Source organism: Tachyglossus aculeatus, chromosome 20, assembly GCF_015852505.1.
Source record: "Tachyglossus aculeatus isolate mTacAcu1 chromosome 20, mTacAcu1.pri, whole genome shotgun sequence".
Lineage (NCBI taxonomy): Eukaryota > Metazoa > Chordata > Mammalia > Monotremata > Tachyglossidae > Tachyglossus > Tachyglossus aculeatus.
Genome location: NC_052085.1, coordinates 23,233,523 through 23,251,831, shown reverse-complemented (window position 1 = coordinate 23,251,831; position 18,309 = coordinate 23,233,523). Strand labels below are relative to the sequence as shown.

The 18,309-nt window shown below is 41.2% G+C and overlaps 1 protein-coding gene across 2 annotated transcripts; it reads right to left on the bottom strand.

Annotated features, from left to right (window-relative positions):
- Window positions 1–1,168: 1,168 nt before the first annotated feature.
- ANGPTL5 (angiopoietin like 5) lies at window positions 1,169–17,130 on the bottom strand. 2 transcript variants are annotated; one of them, XM_038762071.1, is made up of 9 exons: window positions 17,093–17,130; window positions 13,340–13,499; window positions 10,232–10,379; window positions 9,183–9,286; window positions 8,786–8,879; window positions 6,838–6,938; window positions 4,202–4,322; window positions 3,147–3,332; window positions 1,169–1,744 (listed from the first exon to the last, which is right to left on the bottom strand). In XM_038762071.1, the coding sequence occupies exons 2-9, from the start codon at window positions 13,436–13,438 to the stop codon at window positions 1,428–1,430; spliced, it is 1,170 nt and encodes a 389-aa protein (XP_038617999.1). In that variant the 5' UTR covers window positions 13,439–13,499; window positions 17,093–17,130; the 3' UTR covers window positions 1,169–1,427. The 2 variants fall into 2 exon arrangements, with proteins under 2 accessions (XP_038617999.1, XP_038618000.1); XM_038762072.1 differs by lacking the exon at window positions 17,093–17,130 and having other exon boundaries at window positions 13,340–13,541.
- Between the last annotated feature and the right edge of the window lie 1,179 nt (window positions 17,131–18,309).

Sequence of the window (18,309 nt, the reverse complement as noted above, 5' to 3'; positions counted from 1 at the left end):
CACTTTCAAGTTGATGGAGTCTACCCTAAGTACTCCTGTAATTTTTTCTATCATTTGTTCAGCGATTAAGATGTGCCAAGCACTGTATTAAGTAAGCGCTGGGGTAGATATAAGCTAATCAGGTACAGCTACTCCTGTCCATACACAGTCTGCATTCCACAAGGGAATCACGGCTTTTATCCCCATTATCAGCCCAAGTATCCCCCAATGACTAGAAGTTAAAAACATATGAATTGCATATGCATTTTCAATATACGAGTGTTCAGAGTGTGAAGGTAAAGTGACTTTATTGCCCCGAGGAACAAATACAGTCCACGAATATTGGAGAATGGAAAAACTAGGAATGATCAGCAAATATCTTAACAAATATGTTTTCCAGAAATGAGGTCTACAGAGCTAAAAAACACACATAGAAATCACAACGTGAGAGGCTGAGAGTGGCTTCCAAGTTGGAAGATATTCAACTCACCGAACTGCAGGAGATAATTAACCACCAAGATGCTCTTCTGGCCCAGTTCCAATGAAATCATTGCTACTGCTGACAAAAAGACCCCCTGAAAAGATTGGTCTCCCATTTCAGAAAACATGAGACTTTTTGAAAATGAACTTCAGTATTTGGGGAAAGAACAGGAAAACCATCAACATCTATTTGTTTCAGAAGGTGGAAGGAATGAGATGTCACGTTTCTAAATCACTCAATCAATCAATTTATTGAACGCTTAATGTGTACAGAGCACTTTACTAAGCACTTGAGAGAGTACAATAAAATAATATAACAGACACACTCTCTGTCCTCAAATGATCTTACTATAGAGCACAGTTTTGAGAATCGAAAGGGCCTGGGTTCTAATGTCGGCTCCTCTACATTTCTGCTGTGTGACCTTGGGAAAATCACTTCACTCTCTGAGCCTCAGTTACTTCAACTGCAAAATGGGGGTTGAGACTGTGGGACAGGGACTGTGTCCAATCTTATTACCTTGTATCTACCGCAGTACTTACAACAATGCTTGTCACATAGTAAGTGCTTAACAAATACCATGATTATTTTTATTATTATTCTCTGTTCCTCAGTTACCCCATCTGTAAAATGGAGATTAAGACTGTGAGCCCCATGTGGGACAGGGACTGTGTCCAACCTGATTAACTGATATCTACCCCACCGCTCAGAACAGTTCTTGGCACATAGTGAGCGCTTAACAAGTACCATAAGAACAATTATTATTATTACACAGCTCTCTGCTTCCAGTTCCCACACTCTACAAGCGGACAACAGGACTCCATAATCCGATCCCATCCCACCCCATTCCCAATACCATCTTTTGGTTACCAGAATTCAGAGTTGAAACAGCGAAATGATTTAACCAGGCAAATATCTTACACTAGAGCCAGGATACTTGCAAAACTAATGGATTACCATTCGAGCCCTGTTATTTGAAATATGGGTTGTAGGTTCTTCGGATTCTCATGGACACAGATTTGATTTTGACCCGAGTGTTGCTTACGAGCCACGTGTCCCACTGAATTCCTTGGAGTGGCTTCCCTGGAGCGCGATGGGCTCCGTTGAGATTGGCGACACCACACTGGTTGAACCACCAGCCGGTCTGGTTGTTGAAGTCGCTACAACTCTTTACAGACTGCCCGCTGAGCAGGCAGGTGGGGCGGCATCCATCACTGTCCACGTCAGATGTGCTGAAAGGCATCGCGTTCTGGTTGTCCTCCTTCTTGAGGCCGCGAAATGCATCCCCTGGGTGAATCAGATCAATAATGATCACACAAATCATTTGGTGGTATTTTTTGAGCCCTTGTTGGGTGCAGTACTGGAATGATGTGCTACCATCCTCAATTCATTTATTCATTCAGTCAGTCATATTTACTGAGCACTTACCGTGTGCAGAGCACTGTACTAAGTGCTTGGGAGAGTACAAAACAACAACAGACACATTTCCTGACCACAAAGAGCTTTACGGTCTAGAAGGGGTGAGACAGGCATCAATACAAATAAATAAATTACAGATATGTTAACTTGCCTCTAGACTCTAAATTCATTGTAGGCAGAGAATGTGTCTGTTTATTGTACCCTCCCAAGAGCTTGGTACAGTGCTCTGCACTCGGTAAGTGCTCAGTAAATACAATTGACTGGCTGAAAATGCAATTGACTGACTACCCACTCTTCATTCTTTCATTCAATCATATCGCTCTTTCCCATCCTGGACTCGAAACAGGTTGCGTGGATACTTTCAGTAGCATTTACCAAGCAACTACTGTTTGCTGAGTCCCGTACTCAGTGATTGGGTAGAGTACTGTAAAAATATCATGGGGCAATTGAGTGGGGTGAAGAAGCAACATGGCTTAGTGAAAGAGCATGGGCTTGGGAGTCAGAGGTCGTGGGTTCTAATCCCGGCTCTGCCATTTGTCAGCTGTGTGACCTTGGGCAGGTCACTTAATTTCTCTGTGCCTCAGTTACCTCATCTGTAAAATGGGGATGAAAACTGTGAGTCCCACGTGGGACAACCTGATTACCTTGTATCTACCCCAGCGCTTAGAACAGTGCTTGGCACACAGTAAGTGCTTAACAAATACTATTATTATTATTATTATTACGACACTGGCTTTATCTGGGCCTAGATCCTGGTGGAATAAATGATGTCACTTGGGGAGAGAAAATCCCCCAGAGGAGAAAGTCAGTAAATAACTTCAGGGGCTATGATTGGTGATTTGGTGTCCAACTACGTACATAACATAAGGGGAAGGAGAATAGGTATTTAATCCCCATTTTACAGATGAGGAAAGTGAGGCACAGAGAGGTTGAGTGACTTGCTTAAGGTTGCACAGCAGTTAAGTGGCAGAATCCAGGTCCCTAACTCCCAGGCCTGGGCTCTATTCAACTAAGCCACCTGTGAACTAGACGGGATTTGGTAACCTTCCTTAGGATTTAGCAAAATCTGAAAGCATTTAGAACCTATCTAGGAAAATTGTTGTCTGCAAAACTCCTAACTCTGACAGACTTTGCCAATATGAACCAATCCTTCTGCCAGAGCTAAAAACTCTTTGGAGATCACTGCTTTATAGAAGTAAGAGAAGCATGAATTTTATCTTCACTGAATGTTATACAATAACTGGGATAAAGTTAGAGATGAAAAACTCACCAGCACTTCCTGAATAACGCCCTAAGTGTATTTTAAAAAAGCTGGCTTCATCTTCCAGCCAAAAGTTGTCATATGATGCATAAGCAGACATGTCATCTTCAGATTCCAGAGCCACATGTAACATAAAGCTGGTATTTTTCTGATTTACAATATAAAATATCTTTTTCAGGCCCAGCCAAAATTCTCCTGAAAGGAGGAAAAAAAAAATGGGTAAAATCTCCCCATTTCTTATTCACCCAGAATTTGCCTCCCCAATGTGTAGGATTTAAACTTGAGACCTCAAATGTCATATCATTTAATTTAACATTCATTTTCTTAAGATATTTGTTAAGTGCTTACTATGTGCCAAGCACCGCACTAAGTGCTGGGCAAGCTAATCAGGTTGGATACAGTCCATGTCCTGTATGGGGCTGACGGTCTTAATCCCCATTTTACAGATGATGTAACTGAGGCCCAGAGAAGTTAAGAGATTTGCCCAGGTCACACAGCAGACAAGTGGCAGAGCCAGGATTATGGAAGGGACCTTGTCTGTTTATTGTTTTATTGTACTCTCCCAAGTGCTTTGTACAGTGCTCTGCATACAGTAAGCACTCAATAAATATAATTGGCTGACTGATTAGAACGCAGATATTCTGACTCCCAGCCCATGCTCTTTCCACGAGGCTGCTTCTCACTCACCTTTTCACTCTTCTCTTCCTCTCTTCCCCTAATCCTCTGCCTTGATCATTCTCTCCCCTTTTTTCTTGTCTCCTCTTCCTCCCTGTCACTCCTTTTTTCTGCCTTTACAGATATGCCCCCTAAAGTCTCCATTCCCCCTCTACACTGTAAGCTTCTTGGGGGCAGGGATCATGTCTACCAGAATTATTGTATTGTCCTCATCCATAAATTAATACAGTGTGCTCTGCTCATACTAAGCGCTTAAAAGATACCATTACTTGATCAATTGATGAATTGATTTCCCCACCCTGCTTTGGGTGCATCAAACTAATCACTTAATAAAAGAATACAATACCTGAAAGTTGAAAAAACGTAAGATAGAGATATCAAATTTGTACCTAAAAGATCACCAAATCCATCTAGATAATCACACCATAGCCTTTGAAAATCAATTATCCCATCAATCCTTTTTTGAATCACCGTCCAACCACCTCCTCTGAAATCCATGTCACACATTACCTAAAATGGCAAGTTACAGAAAAGACAGACAGTTGAATACACCATTGTTCTGTGCCCTGCCTCCTCCCTCATGTCTGCTCTTCCCTCAGATATTTTTAAATTTGCTTTCCAATTCAAATTTCTTTTTATTTCCTGCATTTGCATACCAGCAGCTGTTCTATAAGAAATTCTGGTTATATTCTCAGAATTATTTTTAGCATCATTTAGAACTCGCTTTACTGTGGGAGAAACTGGTAGCGAGCCTGGGTATAATGAAAGGTCATGTGTCAGGAGTAGAAATGGAAGACGAAGCAGTTAAAAATCAATCAATGATATTTACTGAGTTTTTACTGCTGTGCTGAGCATTGTACTAAGGGCTTGGGAGAGTTCACTATAACAAAATAACAGAGTTGGTGGACATCTTCCCTGCCCATGAGTTTACAGTCTGCTGCATATAATTGATAGTTCTCCATCACGTATTCTTGTATATTCTGATTTTAGTTTCACCAATTCGGCTCTCCCTATTAATGTTACACTTTATTGGATGAGCTACGCAGACAATGACAATATGATCTATTTATTATTCTACTACAAATACTATGCACCTTACATTCAGATCCACTTCTCCTTCTGTAAATTATCTCCTCAGATAGATCGTTCACTTCTTGAGGTTAAGGATCATGTCTACTTGGGGTCATGCTCTCCCAAGCGCTTAGTACGTGCCCTCATCATAGGAGCTGCTCAGTAAATAGGACCATTTGATATACTTGTTCAGCATTAAGATTCATGCTATTCTTTCTGAGAGCTACGGGATTTTCAGTGGCATTTACTCATTGCTACAGCAATGATTACTGAACTTAATTATCCCCTTTGGGCTAAGGCAGCGTCATCTGTATCCCTCTGGATTGAGCTTCGGCAGAGGGTTTGGAGGAGTGGAAATGTGTTCCAAGCAACGCTTCGAGAAGATGCGGGTGAGGGTGAGGCATAGATTAGAGTGGGGCGAGGCTGGAGGCGGAAGACTAATTATGAGATTTATACAGTTGTCTAGCCCTGTTATAGCTATATTTGTTATACCAGTGTGTCAGATGCACGGCTTAGTGGAGAGAGCCCAGCATGGGCGTCAGAAGGACCAGGGTTCTAACCCTGATTCCACCACTTCATTCATTCATTCATTCAATCATATTTATTGAGCACTTTCTGTGTGCAGAGCACTGTACTAAGCGCTTGGGAAGTACAAGTTGGCAACATATAGAGACGGTCCCTACCCAACAGCGGGCTCACAGTCTAGAAGACTTGTCCGTTGTGACACCTTGGGCAAATCATTTCTCTGGGCCTCAGTTACCTCATTGGTAAAATGGGGATTAAGAGTGTAAGCCTTTTGTGAGACAGAGACTGTGTCCAACCTGATTACCTTGTATCTACCCCAGCGATTAGAATACTGCTTGAAACATAGTATGTGCTTAACAAGTGCCATTATAATTATTATTATTATTATTATTGTTATTAAGGGAGCATCTTGGAGATGTGGTGCAGGAAGAATCAGCAGCCATGGGTTGAATGTGAGAATTGAAGGACAGTGAGGAGTCGAGGGTGACCCCAAAGGTTGTGGGCTTCTAGGCCAGGGAGGGAGTGTGGGAATGAGTCCCAATGTGGGCTAAGAAAAGGGAGTCTGTGTGCTGGGAGAATACGATATGACAATAAACAGACAAATTCCCTGCCCATGGCAAGCTTACAGTCTAGTGGAGGAGACAGACATTAATATAAAACACTAAATTACAGATATGTAATAAGTGCTGTGGGACTGGGATGGGGGAAGAATATAGAAAACAAGTCAGGGTGACAGAAGGGAGTGGGAGATGTGGAAAAATGGGGCTTAGTCTGAGAAGGCCTCTTGGAGGAGATGTGCCTTCAGTAAGTCTTTGAAGTTGGGGAGAGTAATTGTCTGTTGAACTGAGGAGGGAGGATGTTCCAGGCCAGAGGTAGGATGTGGGTGAAAAAGAAACTCCAGAAAGAACCTTGCACTGGGATGGGAGCATGGAATCCCTGAGGGCAAATAAAACTCACCTTAGGAGAACCAAAGGACAACTATCACCGATTCTACTGTACATTTAACATTATCTACTGTATCTTATCTTTAGCAATGACTTGGGGGTGAAGGACTCGACAATTTGTTCACTGGATTTGCAGATGACATCAAATGATCTATTTGAGAGCCTTAAGAGCAAGATGACACACTGTGAGGTACATACACAAACAACAGCTACCAACTCGGATGGGCAGGCAAAACACAAAACCAAACCTTGAAAATCACAGTTTCCACAGACTGAATATGAGTCAGGAACAGAACAATATTATTTAAATAGATAAATCATTTTAATAGATAAACATATCCAACATGATACCAGGGGGATGACATAAAAGAGCTAGGCAGTACTCACTTGGTCGAACCCATATTAGAATGTTGTGTCCTGCTAAATCAGAATAAGTGAGTTCTCTTACTCATTTTGTCCAATATGAAAAAACAAAACTATCTTACCTCAAATGGGTAACTGGCTCCTTCGGGGTGGATAATATACAGGCCACTTGGCGTTTTGGAGACGGAACCAATGATATCTTTAACATCAGTGCAGTCTAAACCTAAATAACCGTTGTTAAGTAATCAAATTAGGCACTTTAAAATATACATTTCCAAACTGAATTAGTAGGCTAGGAATTGTTGGATTCAGGTAAGTGATTTCAAATTGCCATTTATTTTCAAGACAATAATAGAAGAAAATAAGGATCATTTCTATCAGTTTTCTACTATCAAAAGTGTAGGTAATTATCTGCCTTAATTCTCTGGATCACCCAGATGGAAGTGTGTTTGGGGGCTAAACTGTTCAGATTATTTCTTCCATCATTCCCCTTTGGCTAGGCTAGGCCTAAATTGCAAAACACACTACATGTTTTTAAAAATAATAATAATAATAGCAGCTGTTAAGTACTTACTATGTGCCAGGCACTATACTGAGTGCCTTGGTGGATACAAGCAAGTTGGATTGGGCACAGCCCCTGTCCCATGTGGGACTCACAGTCTAAATCCCCACTTTACAGATGAGGGAACTGAGGCACAGAGACGTTAAGTGACTTGTCCAAATTCTCAAAGCAGATATGTGGCAGAGTCTGGATTAGAACCCGGGTCCTTCTGATTCCCAGGCCCGGGCTCTAGCCTCTAGGCTATGCTGCTTCTCTAGGCCATGCTACTTCCTCTTTTAAAGTGAGGAACTGAAGTCCACATTACTCCTCTTCAAGTGTGCTGGTTTACCTGGTGTCTTGGGGCTTTTAGGAGATGCAGCATGGCCTACTGGCAAGATCCTGGGCTTGGGAGTCAGAAAACGTGGGTTCTAATCTCGGCTCTGCCACTTGGCTGCTGTGTGACCTTGGGCAAATCACTTAACCTCTCTGTACCTCAGTTACCTCATCTGTAAAATGGGGATTAAGACTGTGAGCCCCACATGGGACAACCTGATTACCTTGTATCTACCCCAGTGCTTAGAACAGTGTTTGGCACGAAGTAAGCGCTTAACAAATACCAAAATTGTTATTATTATTATCCAGCCCCTATAGAGGTGGGACTGGATCTCCTCCCGCACCTAGACACTATCACCCGAATCCAACATTTCCCCATGACTTCCTCTAGCCATTTGAGTCACAGGAAGGATGCCCAAGCTATGGAGATCTGTCCAATGCCTCTGCGTGCTTGAGGAAAGGTTGAGAAAAATTAGCATCTCCTGGCCTCAGTCTGACTTCTCTCTCTGCAAGATCAGCAATGCCAAAAGTGGACCCCAAGACTCGCACTATGCATTATTAACGATCCCTTGGGTCTTAGCTGCAAATTTGGTTTAGCATTTGGCCATCAAACTTAAACAGCATGGCACAGTGGATAGAGCATGGTCCTGGGAGACAGAAGGTCAGGGGTTTTAATCCCAGCTCTGCCAGTTATCTGCTGTGTGACCTTGAGCAAATCACTTCACTTCTCTGGACCTCAGCTACCTCATCTGCAAAATAAGGATTGACACTTTGAGCCCAACGTGGGACAGGGACTGTATCCAATCTGATTTGCTTGTATCCACCCCAGGGCTTAGTACAGTGCCTGGCATGTGGTAAGCACTTAACAAATACCACAGTTATTATTAAACATGATTCATACCCCCAAAACGTTGTGAGAGAATACAATCCAAACTTTCTATATCTGGTGATGTTTTAATAAAAACAGAAGAGAATAATTTCACATATAATTGTTTCAAAATAGCTCGACACCATGCTCCCATTTTAGTAAAGAACTCATGATCTTCGAAGAAGTTTGCCTCTTGGAAGGTGCTTTTACTTCTTCTTGTCAATAATGATCTCGTCTAATTTTACTTAGAAAAAAATGCCACTGTGTTTTTTATGGCATATGTAAGAAAAAAGAGAAAGATGAGAAGACTGAAAAGCAAAGAACTCACCATGAGAATGAACTGGTCTGTGTGGAAATGGATCCAAGTGCTTTTTAAACACTTCGGTATTCAAGAGAAGGACTCTGTTCATAAGCTCATTCACCTAGACGATCACAAGCGAAAAAACGCACATCAATATATTTATACTGATATCGGAATTATCAGTAATTCAATTGCCCCTCTATCATACACCCAGCGATCTGGTATATATCAGCATTCAATAAATACAATTGAATGAATGAATGGATCCTCTAAGGCTGATTTTTGGTATACATCCTCTACATCCACTTCCTGCTTTGATGGAGGTTACCTAGTATACCGTGGATCAAAATAAGTTACTGAAAACCCCATCAAGAAAATACAAAACAAAACAAAACACGTATGTATTACAAATGGAAACTAGTACCTGATTAGTAAGGTAATCCAAAGAAGCTTGCTGTTCATCCATCATATTTCTTAGCAGTTTTTTGGTATTTCTTGTGTACGTCACAATAGAATTCTGCAAATTTCCTGAACCACAGTAAAGAGCATAATACAGTGAGTGTAATCTTTATGTCTACAACTAGGCACAGTTCCCAGGGAGTATGCAACAGTGTGGTAAATTTGTTTTCCTGGTGAAGAGATTTTAGGGGGATAACCCAAAATGATATCCATCCCATCTTCCTGGTAGTGATGGGTAAACCAAACCTCCGTCTGCCCTAGTGCCGAACCCCGTACCCCACGACTCCCTGTTTTTCCCCATCCCCTCACTTCCTCTGGCATTTATCAGTCTTCTCCACAACTGGTCCCTTCTCCATGGCTTTGTTGGTATTTGGAATAGTAATTATTATGGTACTTGTTAAGTGCCTATTATGTACCATCACTGTACTAAGCACTGGAGTAGATACAAGGTAATCAGGTTGGACACGGTCCCTGTCCCACATGGGGCTCACAGTCCTAATCCCCATTTTACAGATGAGGTTACTGAGGCCCAGAGAAGCAAAGTGACTTGCCCAAGGTCACACAGCAGACATGTGGAAGAGCCAGGATTTAGAACCCAGGTCCTTCTGACTCCCATTCATTCATTCAATCGTATTTATTGAGCACTTACTGTGTGCAGAGCACTGTACTAAGCACCCAGGCCCATGCTCTATCCTCTAGGCCACCCCAATTCTCAACGACTTAAGGGGTACACAGCCAAGTTCCCTAAGCCCCCAAAAGCTACTTTTTTTGCAGAAGCTGACATGAAGGAAAATTCATGTTGGAGTAATCACCCGGTGTCCTTTTCCATATATGCACGCTCACAACCATTTCTTCCAACACCGCATAGCACTGAATCCAGGCAGACACACGTTATTGGAAAAATAATCCCCATCTCTGCCATTGAAAATGCATAGGGAAAACACATGCTGTGGAAAAACTGACTCTATGGGTCAAATGAACTCGTACTTCAGTTGTCTTCTGGTAAATACTCACTACACATAGACTGTTTTCCTTCTCGGGTTATTTTGGCGTGAACACCACCTGGTGTAGAACAGGTGTCTTTGTGTAAGGTAGGACTGGGTTTGTCTTTGCTTCCAATTTTGGAAGTTTCTTCCACCACGGTGACAACAGGAGGATGCTGCTACACCAAAAAAAGTGAAAAAAAACTCATAAGAATCATAGAATAACACATAATCTATATAACCTGCAACTGCCTATAGTTTAGAGTCTCAAAACTTTTACTTACTTTACTTTTTGAATGACTGGGTTTCCAAAATATCAAATTCAGTCATTCAATCGTATTTATTGAGCACTTACTGTGTGCAGAGCACTGTACTAAGCACTTGGGAAGTACAAGTTGGCAACATATAGAGATGGTCCCTACCCAACAATGGGCTCACAGTCTAGAAGGGGGAGACAGACAACAAAACAAAACATGTGGACAGGTGTCATTAGAATAAATAGAAGTAAAGCTAGATGCACATCATTAACAAAATAGAATAGTAAATATGTACAAGTAAAATAGAGTAATAAATCTGTACAAATATATATACAAGTGCTGTGGGGAGGGGAAGGAGGTAGGGCGGGGGGATGGGGAGGAGGAGAGGAAAAAGGGGACTCAGTAAGCAACCGAAGTTCAGATATTAAGTACTATGTACACATAAATGTAAATAAAGCATATGAGCTATGGGAAGGGAACAAATCCACCGACTCTGTTGTGTTGCTCTCTCCGAGGTGCTTGGTGCGATGCTCTGCATACAGTAAGCGCTCATTAAGCGCGACTGATCGATCGATTGATTCCCAATTCCATTCTATTGTACTCTCCCAAGTGCTTTGTCTCTATTTACTGCTGTATTGTAGTTTCCCAAGAGCTTAATAGTACAATGCTCTGCACATAGTAAGCGCTCAATAAATACAACTGAATGAATGAAAGAGAATCTTTTGCACATAGTCCATTGTTTCCATCAAAGTGATAGTGTAACGATTCAGGCAAGCATTGTTCAGACACCAATGGTTAAGAGGAAGAACCTCTGATAGGCAATGGACTTGAATTGTTTTGGCAGAGTGGTGATTGTTCAGCAGTAGTGATGATGATTATAAAAAGCTTAGTGATGTCATATTGGTTAAGATTAATAGCCCTCTGTAAGCTAACCAATATGGTGTTACTAAGATTACTAAAATACCATTAGTAGTGGCACTAAAGAAGACTTAGAGGAATAGGGTGATAGCTGTTCTCTTTAATGCCCAAGCATAAGGTTAGGAGTATGTCTTCTAATATTCTTATCTAAGGTTATTTATGCCTCTTCACAGAGAGGAAGAGAAACTGGATAGTGTGTGCCTTCTGCCTCAGGCCAATCTGATGTCTGCATTTATTTTATTTATTAATGGTATTATTATGCTCGTACTATGCACCAGGCACCATGCTAAGCCCCTGGGTAGATACCAAAAAAACAGTTTGGACACAGCACCCTGTCCCATAGAAGGCTCACCATCTTAATCTCCATTTTACAGATGAGGTAACTGAGGCACAGAGAAGTTTAGTGACTTGTCTGAGGAGACATTGCAGACGGGTGTGACATTTATGAATACGCAAAGACAATGGACTGTGAGCCCGTTGTTGGGTTGGGACTGTCTCTATATGTTGCCAACTTGTACTTCCCAAGTGCTTAGTACAGTGCTCTGCACACAGCAAGCGCTCAATAAATACGATTGAATGAATGAATGAATGGCTTTGTGCAGTTGCGTTTCAGGGTCCAGAGGGGCTTTTAATTTCATCTAAGAATCAATCTGTCAGTTACTCAACAGTATTCACTGAGCATCTACTATGTTCAGAGCACTTTATTAAGCACCTGGGGGAATACAATAACACTAGTAACATCTCACTTGGATTTGTATCCTTCTGGAACTTGGTATTCACCCCACCCTCAGCCCCCACAGCACTTATGTACATATTTGAAATTTATTTATTTATTCTAATGTCTGTCTCCCTGTCTAGACTGTAGGCTCGTTGTGGGCAGGGAACGCATCTACCAACTTTGTTGCATTGTACTCTGCCAAGCCCTTAGTTCGGTGCTTTGCACACAGTAGACACTCAATAAATACCACTGATTGGAATCATGTGATCAGAAACCTCCCTATTCTCAATTACAGAATTATTAGTTTAAAAAATCTGATTTTATTGCCTTTCGCATTTCCTGCTCACATTTAATTCCCTTCTCAAAAAAGTCTTTCTTAGCAAACCTCCATCCTTATATACTACATCAAAATGAATTTTAGTCTTTTCCTGGTGACCAAATAAACAAAAAGCAGTCAAATAGGTTAGATATTTTGAACGCCTTTTTCCGGCATCGTGGAAAACCAATGTATTTTCCAGATGTTTTCTAAAACCTACCTATACTTGAACTTCAAATGCATCATTGATTTTGGTAACTCACCAGCATAAAAGTCTTGAAAATAGGACTTTTAAGAAAGCACGAATTTACTTATTAATTCAACCATTTTTCAAATGTCTGCTACTTATTTTAGACTCCAAACATTCCAAAATGGCCCAGAAAAAGTCATTTGATGGCACCTGACTAAAGAATTAAAATCTGAAATAGTCAAATGAGGATGTTGCTAATTAGCTGAATTTAAAACCTCAAAATTGTCTAGCCATTTTGTATTCTCTACAGATAATCTTGTTTGGGATCTGTCAGTCAATCTCCTGGGTAACAATAAGCATTTCTGAAGCATGAAACTTCAGGAACCTAGAGATGTGAATAAAGTTTTTCATTCCTCCGTGATTACTCACAGTTTATTCCATTAATTACAATACTTGAAAATTTGCTGCTCGACTTTTTCCCTAAAGCCAACAACTTAAAATAAATCATCTCACAAAAGTTTGTTACGCAGAGAATAAAACCTCACACACACATGGTTAGTAATGACTCATTAATAAATATGCTTGCTTTTAGCTTACGAGTCTACTATTTCAATCTTTTTGTTGTGGCATATTTTATAGTCAGTCATAAAACAAATTATCTTCAAAAACATCTACTGCTTTCAAAAGGTTACGTTCGATTGGGTCAATTATACTCAAAATAATATCATCGTGATCCTTACCATTGAAGAATGCTGTGCCAAACAACTTTGCATGACTTCTTCACATATAAAAAAATACATATTTAGATAGATCAGTGAAGTTTGGCTAAATTGAATCATCTTTTTGTGGAAAACTCAAAAACGTTTCAGCGTGTCCAATTTCTTGTTTCTGTGGAAAGTACTGGAGAGTACAGACTCTTCAGTTGAAAGCTTTTGGAAAGTGTACAGTACAAACAGAAGCCAACACATCATTGCTTCAGTGCCCAGTTTAAAACCACCCTCAGTAGTTTGAAAAATTCAGAAATCCAGCTGATCCCTTTAATTCAGTGAGATCTTACCTCCGACCAAAATCGTTGCCACACCATTTCAAGGGGATTATTGTAAATGAAATAGATATTAATGTCTGAATTACTCCTGAAAATGCATTTAGCTGGAACGACTAACCTGATCCAGAAGGAAAATGTACTGGATTAAAATGTGAAAATATAGAATGGCTTGAATCTACTGAATATTTTAGGAGCAAAAATTGAGCTCACATTGAGAAGTACTTTACTCCAATATAGTATCATACTGGTTCCAAATCGTTACAGGGAAAGTAAGTGATGCTTGCCCTCTATAGCTATGGGATGGGGTTCAATTTCTATTTAAAGTCCACGCTCTAACATAGAAGTTGCATATAGTTTCTCAAACCATTCTTAAAAATATTTGGCAATGTTCTTGGTGAGAAAACGCCCTTGACAATCATTCAGAAAATAAAACAAGAAGATTAGGAGGTAACATTTTTTAGTGTTCTTATGCTTCCCCATTTGTGCTTCATGTTTATTCCTCTGTTCATCATTGTGCTTGCCCTGCCTCCCTCATTCAAATATACATTAGGCACATGCCAACTTCTTACATTCTCTTTTGCAGTTGAAAAAGAACAATGAGGATTCTGTGAGAGTGTGCTCATGCGAAGCAGCATGACTTAGTGGAAAGAGCATGGGCTTGGGAGTCAGAGGTTATGGGTTCTAATCCTGACTCTGCCACTTGTCAGCTTTGTGACTTTGGACAAGTCACTTCACTTCTCTGTGCCTCAGTTCCCTCATCTGTAAATTGGGGATTAACTCAGCCCCACGTGGGACAACCTGATCATCTTGTATCTACCCCAGTGCTTAGAACAGTGCTTGGCACATAGTAAGAACTTAAAAATACCATTATTATTATTATTATTATTATTATTATTACTATTATCTCTCTCTAGATATTGGTCCTGCCATTGGCCGAGAAGTATGCCTTTCAGTTGGCTATTATGGGCTTTCGAGTGACAGCACCCCTCGTGACTGCTGCATTTTTAGGACAAAAAACTGTCCTCAAGACCAATAGTAGGTAATTTGGTAACTGTCCTTCTGAAATTAGAGCATCGCCTTCATTTTATCAAATTTAAATTATACATTTCTTCTGAAAAGTGGGACGAATTATGAATTTAGCTCTAGAGAATAATTTTTCACTGATAATTACCACTGTTACTGGAGAGAAGAAGGTCATTAAAATTAATCCCAACCCAGAATTTTATAACAGGAAACCTGGCTTAGCTACCATTCAAGATAAGCTTTACAAATTTTCTGGTAGTACCTAAAGAAATATTCACTCGTTCATTCAATCTTATTTTATTGAGGACTTACTGTGTGCAGAGCACTGTACTAAGTGCTTGGGAGAGTAATAATATAATCTTACAGTAGTTCTCAAGGGTTGATCTCAAATAATTTTTGTAAGATCTGGACTCTCAGATCCTAGTTTGGAACCCATCATTTGTCTTTAGCTTCCTAAACTTCCCTAGAAATTTCCATTAAGCCACACTGCTTCTTGAATACAATATAACAGTACAACAGACACATACAACAGACATAATCCCTGCCCACAACAAGCTTACAGTCTAGAGGGGGGACAAACTGATAAAATGATATTCATTCAAGGGGATTTGCACATGGGTCGACGTTGATGCCAGTAAATGGAGAAGCATTCTTGCACAACATGGTATTGTAAAGCTTAATAATGCCAGTGGCTGATTCTTCCTCAGCAAGCCTGCCAAGAATTCATTTATAACTTCCAGCACCATCTATCAAGTGCCAAATAAGAAAAAGGGAACAAGATGAGAAAGCAGAAGTAATATTATAAGGAGTAAGCCTAGCTGCAGAATGGCTACGAACATCCATCTTCCCCATTAGAGTGTAAGCTCCTCGTGGGAAGAGAACATATCCTTTTTTTTTAATGATATTTGTAAAGCACTTACTATGCGCCAGGCACTGTACCGAGCGCTGGGGTAGATACAAGACAATGTGAGTCGTACATGAGGCTCACAGTCTTAAATCCCCGCCCCCCCCGCTTTTAGACTCCGCCCCCCCTTTTAGACTGTGAGCCCACTGTTGGGTAGGGACTGTCTCTATATGTTGCCAATTTGTACTTCCCAAGCGCTTAGTACAGTGCTCTGCACATAGTAAGTGCTCAATAAATACGATTGATGATGATGATTTTGCAGGCAAGGTAACTGCCATATAGAGAAGTCAAATGACTAGCCCAAGGTCACATAGCAGACAAGTGACAGAGTTGGAATTAGAACTTGGTGCTTGGCCACGCAGCTTCTCTTGTGATTTCATCGACTCTCTTCTGTGCTTAGTACAGTGCATTGCACTTAGTAGGCACTCAAATCCCATTAGTACTATTGTAACTATTATAAACAACTAGGAAATGTTAGCACTAAGTAGACCAAACTGGCACTTGGCGGTCAGAAACCAGGCACCATTTTTAAATCAAGGTGTCAGGCAGGTTTAAGGCAAACCAGTCACCTTTACTAGACATTGCCCACCTGCAGGTTACCTGTCTTTGAAAACTGTCTTTCTTCACTGGTCTCCTCAAATGGACCTTTCATGGTCTTCACTTTCTGATTGAATATTCATTCAATCTTCTCCGTTACCTCAAAATAGGGATTAAGACTGTGAGCCCCATGTGGGACATGGACTGAGTCCAAGCAGATTAGCTTGTATTTACCCCAGTGCAAAAAGGTGGGCCTGCATTTGAATATCAAGAACATAAAGATCATGAAGACTGGAAGTTTTAGCACATTTATAGTGGATGGAGAGAAGATTGAAATAGTTGACATTTATTTCTCTCCTGGGATCAATAATCAATAGCAAGGGAACAAATAGTCAAAAAATATGCCAAAGATTAATGTTAGGAAGTGTTTCTATGAAAAGCCTGGAAAAATAATCATGAAATGTGCTGATATAACGATTGCCACAAAATTATCAATTCTATGGTGTTTCCAGTGACATTGTATGGATTCAAAAGCTGGGAAGTGAAAAAAGAGGATAGAAAGAGCATTGATTGGTAAATAGTTTCATGAATACCATGAAAAAAAACAACAAACGGATTCTGGAGGAAATTAAGCCAATGAGGTCTTTAGAAGGCCAAATGACTCATATTTTAGACACATCATCAGGAGGACCAATTCTCTGGAGAAGACAGTAATGCTAGGAAAAAGTCCAAGGAAAATGTGGAAGAGGCAGACCAGCAGCTAGATGGATAGAAACTAGCGATAATGGAAGAGTCGTTAGCAAGGTTATGGATTATGGCAGAAGATAGGACCTTCTGGAGAAAATGCATCGGTAAAGTCGCTATGAATCGGAAATAATTCCATAGTATTTGATCACTTCAGCACTTAGAAGCATGGCGTAGTGGATAGAGCACGGGCCTCGGAATGAAAGGATTATAGGTTCTAATCCTGACTTTGCCACTTACCTGCTGTGCGACTTTGGGCTCATCTCTTCACTTCTCTGTACCTCAGTTACCTCATCTGAAAAATGGGGATTGAGACTGGAACCCCACCTGGGATGGGAACTGTCTCCAACTCAATTTGCTTGTCCCCGCCACCGCCCCCCCCCACCCCCCCGTGCTTAGTACAGTGCATGGCACATAGTAAGCACTTAACAAATACCATCATTATTATTAGAACAGGGCTTGACACACAGTAAGTGTTTAACAAATACTGTGAGCTCGTTGATGTTAAAGTGTACTCTCCCCAGCCCTTAGTATAGTGCTTTGCACACAGTAAGCGCTCAATAAATATGATTAATGCTAATAGTAATAATCAGTACCATTATCATTCATCCTCCGCCTGAACGTAAAGGGAGAGATGCGGCAGGGAATAATAATAATGATGGCATTTATTAAGTGCTTACTATGTGCAAAGCACTGTTCTAAGTGCTGGGGATGTGTTTGATGTTATATTGTAGTCTCTCGAGCGCTTAGTACAGTGTTTGGTACAGTTAGCGCTCAATAAATACGATTGAATGAATGAATAATAGTAATAATAATAATCAATGCCACCATCGTCATTCATCCTCCTCCCAAACGCAAAGGGAGAGATGCCTCGGGAAGGAGCAGAGTCTTAGCCTCCCTCTTCTCTCCCTTCCAGGGATGCTCTTTTCCCAACCAGCTCAGCTTCGCACCTCAGTGGGGCTCAGTGGAAAGAGCCCGGGCTTGGGGGTCAGAGGTCATGGGTTCTAATCCCAGCTCCGCCACCTGTCTGTTGTGTGACTTTGGGTAAGTAACTTCACTTCTCTGGCCTCAGTTCCCTCATCTGTAAAATGGGGATGAAGACTGTGAGCCCCCCGTGGGACAGCCTGATCACCTTGTATCCCCCCGGGGCGCTTAGAACAGTGCTTCGCACGTAGTAAGTGCTTAACAAATTACTCCCCTCCTCAATAATCTCCAGCGGCTACCAATTAATCTGCGCATCAGGCAGAAAGTCCTCACCCTGGGCTTCAAGGCTCTCCATCACCTCGCCCCCTCCTACCTCACCTCCCTTCTCTCCTTCTACAGCCCAGCCCACACCCTCCGCTCCTCCGCCGCTAATCTCCTCACCGTACCTCGTTCTCGCTTGTCCCGCCATCGACCCCCAGCCCACATCATCCCCCTGGCCTGGAATGCCCTCCCTCTGCCCATCCGCCAAGCTA

Bases quoted from the DNA above. Each gene is read 5' to 3' on its own strand.
- ANGPTL5 (XM_038762071.1), bottom strand. From the start codon at position 13,438: ATGATTCAATTTAGCCAAACTTCACTGATCTATCTAAATATGTATTTT. The intron at 10,380-13,339 runs GTAAGGATCACG...TTTTTGGTGTAG, and splicing joins TGGCACAGCATTCTTCAATG to CAGCATCCTCCTGTTGTCAC. The intron at 4,323-6,837 runs GTAAGATAGTTT...TTGCCATTTTAG, and splicing joins GAGCCAGTTACCCATTTGAG to GTAATGTGTGACATGGATTT.